Genomic DNA, 12,611 nt, shown 5'->3' with positions numbered 1-12,611 from the left:
CTTTCTAACTAATCTATCCATCTTTCTTTCTAACAAATCTATCCATCTTTCTTTCTAACTAATCTATCCATCTTTCTTTCTAACTAATCTATCCATCTTTCTTTCTAACTAATCTATCCATCTTTCTTTCTAAATAATCTATCGTTCTTTCTTTCTAACTAATCTATCCATCTTTCTTTCTAACAAATCTATCCATCTTTCTTTCTAACTAACTAATCTATCCATCTTTCTTTCTAACTAACTAATCTATCCATCTTTCTTTCTAACTAATCTATCCATCTTTCTTTCTAAATAATCTATCGTTCTTTCTTTCTAACTAATCTATCCATCTTTCTTTCTAACTAATCTATCCATCTTTCTTTCTAAATAATCTATCGTTCTTTCTTTCTAACTAATCTATCCATCTTTCTTTCTAACTAATCTATCCATCTTTCTTTCTAACTAATCTATCCATCTTTCTTTCTAACTAACTAATCTATCCATCTTTCTTTCTAACTAACTAATCTATCCATCTTTCTTTCTAACAAATCTATCCATCTTTCTTTCTAACAAATCTATCCATCTTTCTTTCTAACTAACTAATCTATCCATCTTTCTTTCTAACTAATCTATCGTTCTTTCTTTCTAACTAACTAATCTATCCATCTTTCTTTCTAACTAACTAATCTATCCATCTTTCTTTCTAACAAATCTATCCATCTTTCTTTCTAACAAATCTATCCATCTTTCTTTCTAACTAACTAATCTATCCATCTTTCTTTCTAACTAATCTATCGTTCTTTCTTTCTACCTAACTAATCTATCCATCTTTCTTTCTAACTAATCTATCCATCTTTCTTTCTAACAAATCTACCCATCTTTCTTTCTAACAAATCTATCCATCTTTCTTTCTAACTAATCTATCCATCTTTCTTTCTAACAAATCTATCCATCTTTCTTTCTAACTAATCTATCCATCTTTCTTTCTAACTAATCTATCCATCTTTCTTTCTAACTAATCTATCCATCTTTCTTTCTAAATAATCTATCGTTCTTTCTTTCTAACTAATCTATCCATCTTTCTTTCTAACAAATCTATCCATCTTTCTTTCTAACAAATCTTTCCATCTTTCTTTCTAACAAATCTATCCATCTTTCTTTCTAACAAATCTATCCATCTTTCTTTCTAACTAATCTATCCATCTTTCTTTCTAAATAATCTATCGTTCTTTCTTTCTAACTAATCTATCCATCTTTCTTTCTAACAAATCTATCCATCTTTCTTTCTAACTAATCTATCCATCTTTCTTTCTAACAAATCTATCCATCTTTCTTTCTAACAAATCTTTCCATCTTTCTTTCTAACTAATCTATCCATCTTTCTTTCTAACTAATCTATCGTTCTTTCTTTCTAACTAATCTATCCATCGTTCTTTCTACCTAATCTTTCTTTCTTTCTAACAAATCTATCCATCTTTCTTTCTACCTAATCTATCCATCTTTCTTTCTACCTAACTAATCTATCCATTTTTCTTTCTAACTAATCTATCCATCTTTCTTTCTAACAAATCTATCCATCTTTCTTTCTACATAATCTATCCATCTTTCTTTCTACCTAACTAATCTATCCATTTTTCTTTCTAACTAATCTATCCATCTTTCTTTCTAACAAATCTATCCATCTTTCTTTCTACCTAATCTATCCATCTTTCTTTCTACCTAATCTATCCATCTTTCTTTCTACCTAACTCATCTATCCATCTTTCTTTCTAACTAATCTATCCATCTTTCTTTCTAACAAATCTATCCATCTTTCTTTCTAACAAATCTATCCATCTTTTTTTCTAACTAATCTATCCATCTTTCTTTCTAACAAATCTATCCATCTTTCTTTCTAACTAATCTATGCATCTTTCTTTCTAACAATTCTTTTTTTCACTTTCTTTCTTTCTTTCTTTTTTCTTTCTTTCTAACAATTCTATCTTTCTTTCTTTCTTTCTTTCTTTCTTTCTTTCTTTCTAACAATTCCATCTTTCTTTCTTTCTTTCTTTCTTTCTTGCTTTCTTGCTTTATGCTAATCATGTTAGCTTCTTGCTAAAAACATGCTAGCATGATGCTAGCTACATGCTAATCATGCAAGCTTCTCGCGAAAACATGCTAGCATGATGCTAGCAACATGCCAATCATGCTAGCATGATGCTAGCTACATGCTAATCATGCTAGCTTCTTGCTAAAAACATGCTAGCATGATGCTAGCAACATGCTAATCATGCTAGCATGATGCTGGCAACATGCTAATCATGCTAGCATGATGCTAGCTACATGCTAATCATGCTAGCTTCTTGCTAAAAACATGCTAGCATGATGCTAGCTACATGCTAATAATGCTAGCATGATGATAGCTACATGCTAATCATGCTAGCTTCTTGCTAAAAACATGCTAGCATGATGTTAGCTACATGCTAATCATGCTAGCTTCTTGCTAAAAACATGCTAGCATGATGCTAGCTACATGCTAATCATGCTAGCTTCTTGCTAAAAACATGCTAGCATGATGCTAGCTACATGCTAATCATGCTAGCTTCTTGCTAAAAACATGCTAGCATGATGCTAGCAACATGCTAATCATGCTAGCATGATGCTAGCTACATGCTAATCATGCTAGCATGATGCTAGCTACATGCTAATCATGCTAGCATGATGCTAGCTACATGCTAATCATGCTAGCATGATGCTAGCTACATGCTAATCATGCTAGCATGATGCTAGCTACATGCTAATCATGCTAGCATGATGTTAAAAACATGTTAGCATGATGCTAGCAACATGCTAATCATGCTAACATGATGCTAGCTACATGCTAATCATGTTAGCATGATGCTAAAAACATGCTAGCTTCTTGCTAGCAACATGCTAATCATGCTAGCATGATGCTAATCATGCTAGCATGATGCTAGCTACATGCTAATCATGCTAGCTTCTTGCTAAAAACATGCTAGGATGATGCTAGCTACATGCTAATCATGCTAGCTTCTTGCTAAAAACATGCTAGCATGATGCTAGCAACATGCTAATCGTGTTATTATTATGCTAGCTACATGTTAATCATGCTAGCATGATGCTAGCTACATGTTAATCATGCTAGCATGATGCTAGTTACATGTTAATCATGCTAGCTTCTTGCCAATAACATCTATCTATCTATCGATCTATCTATCTTTCTAACTAATCTATCTTTCTAACTAATCTATCCATCTTTCTTTCTTTCTTTCTTTCTTTCTTTCTAATTCCATCTTTTTCCAACTTAATTCAAACTTCAAGATTCTTCAAACGCTCTGGTCCGGCTTTCTCAAGCCAACTTAAAGTTTGTGTCATCAAACTTTTTTTTCTAGTTACTGTTTAAAATAACTTTTTCTTTTATAATATATTTAAAAATGTTATTTTTTTCCTGTAAGAGTAAAGCTGAATTTCCAGCAGCCATTACTGTCACATATTGTCATTGTAAAATGCTAATGTGCTACTCGATACATTTATTATTATTATTATTATTATTATTATTATTAATCTAATTATTTTTATGCTGCTTAATATTTTTGTCACATTACATTTTTTAAACATTGTACAATGATTTCACTATATATGTTTTAATACGTTCAGCTCCTATTCCTAAGACATATCAAAAAAAAAAAAAAAATCATACTCACAGCCACATTTTTTTATTTTTTTATTTTTTTTCGCTTATGGATGAAAATAAGTTGGAAATACGCAGTAGCGTACCGTGGGGTCTCAGTCAGGGCCTTCAGTAACGATCATCACAACTTTTTCAAAAAAAAAAATTGTTACCTTGAAACAGGTTAACTTTTTCAGCCCAAGAAGATAGTCTAAGCATGTTCACAATCTTTGTTGAAGGAACAGAGATAAAGCTATGGAGACAGAGGAAGAGGAAACTCTGACAGCAGACAACTCTACCAATCAGACAAGCATGAAACAAACTCTTACAGCTCTAACAACCCCTAAGTGTTGAAAGCAACACACCATGATGTTCTGATACTGGATTAGATGTCTCACTCAGCTCTGTGAGTGTGTGTGTAATGTTAAGCCAGAGCCAGGAACATGAGTCAACATGAGATATTGAATTTTTCAGTACATGTAATGACATTATTTAGTAGTCTCTTCAGCAACATTCCGTGACATTATTCATGAGTCTCTTCTTGTTTCTTTGTATCAAATACTGAGTTAAAAGAGGCACTTAACTTTCAGAAAGTGTTGCGTTATAATGGGATCAAAGTTAATATTATACATTTTATATGAGGTTTTCAATCCTGTTACAAAAAAAGGACACGTCTAAAGAGTTAAAATCAAAACTTTCTTATTTTAAACGAATTGGTTGGTTCGTTGAATGGTTGATAAATGCAGTCAACACTAAATTCTGATAATGGATTTAGATTTAGAAGGCTTCAAACTATGTTTATTCCTGTTTTTTCTCCCCTAATATGGGAATATTGTTGGATTTGTGCCTTTAATGCTTTTTTAAAAAGTCAGTGTACTGTAAACATTGAAAGTGGCTCTAGCTTTTTCTAGTTTAAAGAGATCTGGATTTTCTAATTGCTCTACAGGGAGCATGAAATGATTGTGCAGTTCTTAAACCCTGACAGACTGAGACTTGATATTCATTATTAGGGGAAAAAATAGGAACATAAATGTTTTTTACAAATAAAAAAAGAACCTAGGAGCTCTATTAATATGAAAGGGTTATGCACAAAATTTGGGTTTGCAGCCATGTGCGAGGCCGTGTGTGTATGAGCATGTGCGCTCTTGCTTGCTTTTATCTTTCTGCTGCTGGCCACACTTTGATGGTGTGTGTGTGTGTGTGTGTGTGTTGCTTCTGTAGTTTCCATCCCTGTCAGATCATGGTTGGAGGAATCAAAGACCAACGGAGCCAGTCATAGTGATTTGAGACCCGCAGCAGAGGGAAACACTGAGCCAAGTAATTCCGCCAACGTTTATGAAACGGATGGTTTTGGAATCTGGCCTCATAACTCCTCATAAGAGGATGTGAATGTGTCTGGCGGTTGTATTTACTCATCATTATTAACCATAATGGTGTCTATTTCTTCATCAGCCATCTGTAAAGGAAAGGTGACTTTTGGTGCCTGGCTCAGCTGTATGCTGCCAATTCATGCAAACTTACACTAACACACAATTGTTGGTTTTTCTGTCACAATGGGGAATTTTGGGGTCAGTAAGATTGTTTCTTTTTTTTTCTGGTAACTCTTTGCTGAAAGCTGCAGTATGTGATTTCTGAGAATCATTGTTAAGCATACCCAAACAAACACACATCCAAAATGGTGGATATCTCTTTATAAGCTGAAACAAATGCAGCTTTGAGAAGCAAAAAATCTCACCAACCCAAATTTTAAAACGATAGTGGAAATATTTCTACTTTTTTAGATGTTCATTAAGGCCATGTGTCCACCAAAGCGTTTTTAGCCAGGTGAAAAACGCTTAGCTGTGGGCGCTTGAGGGTGTTTTGGGAGCACAGCGTTTTTTTTTTTCCATTGAGACGTTTCCATTGATACAGAATATCTGCAGCACAGTTTACTTGTAACTGATTTCGCAGATCTTTTGTTTCATATTACGGACATAGTTCGGTTAGCTCTGCTGGTTGATGTCATTGTACAGAAAGAATGTTGTAACAGTTGGTTGGTGTGGTACTTGTCCCGCCCCTCCTCCACTGTGATTGGACGGCTGGGCAAAAAGTGACAGTGATGACCGCTGCGTTTTACCCAAAAGTTGGACATTTTTCGTGAAAAAACTTCTCAGCGCCTCGTTATGCTCATGGCATTTAAAAAACGTGGCGCTCCCGTTGAAAACAATTGAAAACATACGCCAGGCGGCCTCAAGTGCAGTAAGCGATTTCTGTTGAAATTTGAAATTCCAAAAAGCCACACCCCTCCCTTCATTGCCCAGCCCCCAAAATGCACAAACACACAATGAGTGGATGTCTCTTATTATAGATGAAGCGAAGCAAAATGCTTCACGAAAAATAAAGCGAAGATGACAACAAGGAAGAACAAAAAATGACCATGGAGCACTCAAAGAGCATATACAAACATTTACACTTAAAACTGTTCTGTTACTATAACTAACATTACAACAGCATCTCTTGGTTTTTGGAAACATAGCAAAACCCAATTTTACTCTCGTATGGAGCCGAAAAAACACAACCTCAACATCCATTTTCAGGCCTTCCCGCTTAAGTCTCTCCAGTGCTGGAAAGCTTTTCTAAAGCTCTTGCCTGATCATAACCCTTCATTTTTCAATGACATTCCTCTGACCTTTTCTCTTTTGAAATGCCTCTCAGCCATCTCTCTTTCGACTAACTTCCTTTAAATTTCCCTCTTGCTCACTCTCTCCCCTCCCTAGGGTGACCACCATCAAACAAACCAAATGTGGGACATGTTACCAACATTAAAACATACCCTGAAACTGTTATATAATGTCTATCTAACTTAATAAAAACATTTGTATTCTGCCTTGCAGCTGATAAACATTCTTTGTTCTTTAGTCCCAGAAAAAAAAAAATCTTTATTTTACATGTCATTTAAATTCAACATAACTGAGCCCAAAGGCATCAGGCATCATGCAGACGACTACTTTGGTAACAGTTCTGACCAAGTCCAACTAAAATCCAACAAAAATAAACAATGAACAAATAAAATGTAAAACAACATGAAATTAGATTGACAGTCTTATATATTAAGAATATTTTAAAAACCAAAACCAATAACTTTCATATTTTTAGAAAAGATGTGAATTAAAAAAAAACTACAGCAGGCAACAAGTTAAACAACAGGTTAAACAACAGCATATCAATTCGGTTAAATTCACCGAACAGATCAATTCGGTTATCCAATTGTTTTCTGACAGGGAACACATGGAGCGAAGTGAAAATGCTGTACAGTAAACTTGCAAAACGGGACGGGTGGTCACCCTATCCCTCCCCCATCATGAGTGTATTCGCCCCCCACTGCTGATTGGCTAACTTACTGTACATTATAATCACTTGGTAATCACTTATAATCACTTAATCACTGTTATATACTCACATGCAGTTATACCTTCAATCTTTCGCCTTAGTTAACCAGGTGATGTTTTCATCTTGGCCATCTGTGGTGCCATATTAAATGTAAGAGAGCCAGTACTACTTTTATCTTTTCATTCAAAGGTAGAAACGGATAGAACAACTGGAAGCGATGAGAAAGACTGTGAGAGAAAGACTGAGAGATTGTGGGAGCCAAGATAAAACACACAGCCCAGAAATGTCGGGGAGCATAAGTCAAGATGGTACTTAGACCAGAACACTAACTTTTCGCAGCGAGTCAAGGCCGTCTCTTTAAAAAAAAAAAAAAAAAAAATTCTAATATTGTCAGATTTCACTGTCAATCCATTTCACGGATGCCTTGTCTTTTGCTCAGATGCATTGCATTGATTTTGCTAATGTGAAGGTGTCTTGAAAAGATCAATTCCCTGGTCTTTTCTCACCTCTCCATCACTGACATAATCTTTTTTTCTTCTCTCAGGTATCAGACAGGTGTGATTACGTCTACGTGAATGGCAAAGAGATGAGAGGACGAGTCAGAATGCTGGTGAACTTCACATACGGTTATCTGAGGGCTCAGTTGGAGGTGAAGGTCTGGATTCCCAAACTGCCTCTGCACATTGAAGTTTCAGATACTGAACTCAATCAGATCAAAGGCTGGAGGATTCCTGTAAACAGTAATGCCCAAAGGTACGAATATTGAGTGACTGGCATCTACATTTGATTCTGCATACGCAGATTTCCACAGAAATTAAAACACCTGTCACTCTCAAAGTTCCACACTTCTTACCCTTTAGTGTGTTCTTGTTATTTTGCAATCTGTTGTTGCCAGGGTTTTCATCTGGGGTCTGTGAATGTACAGGTGGTCTGTGGGAAGATATTTAAAACCGATATAATTTCCAATGTGTGTGTACAGCTGTTTTTCCACCGTCGAGCCGAACGGTTCTAAGATGGTTCTAAGGAATGGTTCCAGTTATGCTTCCACTAGAGTCGGCTACAGCTCGGCACGATTACAAACCGTTCTTGGCTCAAAATTCACAGCATGGTTGGCCAACCCGTGTTGAAACTTGCTGGTAGCATGCATTTAGTGATGTCGCCACTCACAATTGGTCACTTGTCTGTTGTTGCCTGGCTACCAGTTTCTCTGTGGCTGGCGAAATGTGCTATTTGAGCAACATAAACACAAATTAATAATAAAATTAAAAGAAATATCTGATCATCCTCCATAATGCAGCCACTATTTACATCTATATCATCACTAAACCAAGGCAACAACTGAAGTGTTTGTATTACATTCGACTCGGTATTTAGATGTTTTTTTGAAAACATAAAAATGCAGAATGTTTTCTGTGACGGGTAGGGAAAGGGGATGGAATATACAGTTTGTACAGTATAAAAATCTGTAAAACCTGATGAGTTAGTTCAACTCAAACCATTTGAGGAAACCGATTGCCTTAAATCATTTAAGTTTATTAACTCAAACAATTTAAGAATAAAAAAAATATATTTTACTTGTTTCGAAGTAACTCAATAACTTATTGTTAAGATAACTTGGGTAAATAAAGTTAATAGTACTAATTAGTTACTATAACTTAAATATATGAAGTACACTGTAAACCCGAATAAGTCGGCAGAACTCAAATCAATTTTAATAGTATAAACTTAGTTAGCTTTAAAAGCTAATCTACTGACGTAGTAAATGCTAACATATTAGAAACAGTATGTTAGAAGCACTTGTTAGAAGCACAGAAGCACTTGCTGTATGAGCGTAATAATGTAAAAGGGATAATTTGCTCTCAAATCAAGCTGAATGCACCACTTGTCACCATGATGGTAACTAAAGCCAACATTATAGTATCCCAGCCATTTCAGTTAAACTTAAGTTCGTCTAAATTAAAATAAATAATTTCATAAAACTCAAAACAATGAAACGGTTCAGTTTACTTAAAATACATCAGTTTTGTGAACTTGAAAGAAAAAGAAAATGCTAAATACTCATAAAAATTAATTTGACTGAACTAATTCGTTGAATTTAAGTTTGTCCTACTCAAACCAATTAATTATTTTGACCGTTAGGGTTTACAGTAAGTAACGTCCCCATAAAACATGAAACAGGTTTCGAATGTAAACAAGACGCCAATTTATGACTTTGTGAGCCATTGAGTTCCTATCGAAACGGAACTGAGGCTGGAAATTCTGCAGGTAAAATTAAATTAATTTTAAATATGTGTTTGTCACAGAAAAGGAGCACATGAGTTAAGACAAATTACAAGAATTTTCAGCGTAAACTTTGTTTTATATATTTGAACCCACAGAGTATTTTTTGGATAAAAACATATTTTAAAAAATGTTAAAACTTTTAAGAGGAAAATGCATTAACCTCATATTGATTTGTACTGAGGGTGGTGCAGTGCGAAAAATGTGAGAATCCCCACACAATCACAGAGAAACCGATCTCACCAGCAGCTCTAGAGTGTGAAACCATTAAAACAAACTCTCTGTCGGCAGTACAGTATTGCAGTGAATCCTTGATAAGACAAAGGATGTAATACAAAAGAATGTGAAACACTGTTGAGCTCCACTGACAATCGGTAGTTTCATTAACAACCATTATAATCATTATTAGAGCATTAGTTTATATTAAAGGGATAGTTCACTTTGAAATGAATTTTGGATGTTTTAGCTTACCTCAAGGGCACCCAAGATGTAGGTGTCTTTGTTTCCGCAGTAGTTTCAATTTTGATGTTTTTATGTCAAACCGTTCTTGTCTGTCAGTCATATAATGGAGGTATATGGGGTCCACCTCAAAGAGCATGCCCAGAGAAGTCCAAATTAAACATGATTTAATGACTAGTAAATGTAAGTACACGTTAAACACGAAACGAGCGGTTTGTGTGAGAAAACAAACAGTATTTATATTGTGTTTACCTCTTGTAATCACAGTCACGTCCAAGTGATCTGAGAGCGCGGGCGCTTCGTGGTTACAAAAGGGTAAAAACGATATAAATACTGTTCGTTTTCTCACACAAACCACTCGTTACGTGTCTTAGGCCATCAATGTGTACTTACATTTACATTTCCCCTAACGTTCCCGAATGGTCCCACGAGGTTATTTTTTTGGAAACCAAACAAGAACGTTATAGGAACGTTCCATGTAGGTTATTTTTTGGTTCCACTTTTTTAAAACGTAAGGAGAATGTTTTGGGAACGTTCCTTTAACCTTAAGGGAAAGTTCTAGGAACGTTCTGGGAACCAAAAACTAACGTTCCCAGAACTTAAATTGTTTGCTGGGCAGTTTTTGCTTTAAAAATATCAAAATCGAATGAAATTTGATATTTTGATAAATGTGAAATTTCTTTGTTCCGAGTATGAAAATACTCTACACCGCGTTCCAAATTATTATGCAAATTGGAAATAAGTGTCATAAAAATGTAATATTTAGTTTTATAATCAAACTCATGGATAGTATTGTGTCTCCAAGTTCTTTGGATCACGGAAAAAAATCTCAGACACCTGTGATTAGTAGTTTGCAAGGTGAGCCCAATTAAAGGAAAACTACTTAAGAAGGATGTTCCACATTATTAAGCAGGCCACAGGTTTCAAGCAATATGGGAAAGAAAAAGGATCTCTTTGTTGCGGAAAAGAGTTAAATAGTGCAGTGCCTTGGACAAGGTATGAAAACTTTAGATAGTTCACGAAAATGTAAGCATGATCAATGTACTGTGAAGAGATTTGTGGCTGATTCAGAGTACAGATGGGTTTGTACAGAAAAAGGCATAATGAGGAAGGTTACTGCCAGACAAATGCATCGGATTTAGGAGAGCACTGCTATAATGCCATTACAAAGCAGCAAACAGGTATTTGAAGATGCTGGGGCCTCCGGAGTCCCGCAAACCTCAAGGTGTAGGATCCTCCAGGGCTTGCAGTTGTACATAAACCTACTATTCTGCCACCCCTAACCAATGCTTACAAGCCGAAACGTTGCAGTGGGCCCAGAAATACATGAAGACTAATTTTTAAATAGTCTTGCTTACTGATGAGTGCCGTACAACCCTGGATGGCGCAGATGGATGGAGTAGTGGATGGTTGGTGGATGGCCACCATGTCCCAATAAGGCTGCGACGTCAGCAAGGAGGAGGCGGAGTCATGTTTTGGGATCGGAATCATGGGGAGAGAGCTGGTAGGTCCCTTTAGCGTCCCTGAAGGTGTGAAAATGCCCTCTGCAATGCATCCAGAGTTTCTGACTTTCTTCTTCTCACTTTCTTCCATGGTACAAAAAGAAGAACCATGCCTTCCGTAGCAAAATTATTGTCATTCATGACAATGCACCATCTCATGCAGCAAAAAATAATTCTGTGTTATTGGCTGCTATGGGCAAAAAAGGAGATAAACTCTTGGTTTGGCCCCCACACTGACCTCAACCCTATTGAGAACCTTTGGAGCATCCTCAAGCAAAAGACCTCTGGAAGGCTATTCTGACATCGTAAAAAGATTTTCAAGCAGAAATCTCCATAAACTCCCAACTTCAATGGATACAGGAATTGTGAAGGTCATATCAAAGGAGGGGTCCAAGGTTAACATGTAACTTGCCCTGTTAAGATGAGTTTGATTGAAATAGCTTTTGATTTCATTAAATTTGACCTCCTAATGCTGCAAATTCATCATATTACCATTTTCAGTTCTTTACAACCAATAAAATGTTTTCAAACTCTTTTGTGCATAATAATTTGGAACAGTGCATTTTGAGTTTTTTATTTTTTCAAAAAATACTGTTTTCGTTGGGTGTTTTGTTCTATGAAATTCAACTTATACCCTAGTGGTTGGTGACTGGAAAATTATACTGACTGTCATTTGCATTGACTATTTAGGAAAATCAGTGTAAAATATAATTTGCATAATAATTTGGAATGCGGTGTATATGAATCAGACATTCATGATTTTAATTATTAATATGCATTGTTAATCATATAGTCTAGTTAGTGTTGTTATGGTAATTAATTAAAGTTATCATAGTATTGATTTTGAGTATTGAGTCCCTGGGTTGGCTAAAAGTTTAGGCCGGGTGTCTGTGAATCTGTAAAAGTAGGAAATCCTTGAGTTGTGAAACAGCCGCATCACCGCGTCAATCATTTTAAACCTATTGGAAATGCTCCTGGCTGCAATTTCCCAGTATGCACCTATAATATTTAGTTGTCATTCGAAACTGAAGTATGGGATACATTTCACCTCTTTCCTTATAACCCACAGGGAAGCTTGGGCTTGTGAATTCAAAATAGAATAAAGTCAATATATACGATTTCCTGGAGGTATGGAGGCAGTTTCCTCTTTGTCTCCATTTCTGTATGTCCCATGTGGAATGATTCACAATGCATGTGAGAAGCTGAGAATACAGAATATAAAATCTGAAGCTCTTCATAGGTGAAATTTGAAGTTCCCAGTGGGTTGCTCGTATCAGGTAGATTATTTTTTAGACGGTTACAATACAGATTCATTGAGAGTTTTGAGCAGAGCCATAAGGCAGATCCCGTAC

The 12,611-nt window shown here is 35.6% G+C and overlaps 1 protein-coding gene across 3 annotated transcripts in view; it reads left to right on the top strand.

Annotated features, from left to right (window-relative positions):
* The window catches only part of LOC120479909 (transmembrane protein 132C), a 468,276-nt gene that overhangs the window by 423,239 nt on the left and 32,426 nt on the right, over positions 1–12,611 (top strand). For all 3 annotated transcript variants that reach the window (XM_089119453.1, XM_089119452.1, XM_089119450.1), the window contains one exon: positions 7,563–7,771. In XM_089119453.1, coding sequence (XP_088975579.1) covers positions 7,563–7,771 — 209 coding nt within the window. The remainder of the gene's footprint in view (positions 1–7,562; positions 7,772–12,611) is intronic.

This window comes from Pimephales promelas, chromosome 14, assembly GCF_988280905.1.
Source record: "Pimephales promelas chromosome 14, fPimPro1.hap1.1, whole genome shotgun sequence".
Classification (NCBI taxonomy): Eukaryota; Metazoa; Chordata; class Actinopteri; order Cypriniformes; family Leuciscidae; genus Pimephales; species Pimephales promelas.
The sequence above is the reverse complement of the archived record's forward strand: the minus strand, read 5'-3'. Positions and strand labels throughout refer to the sequence as shown.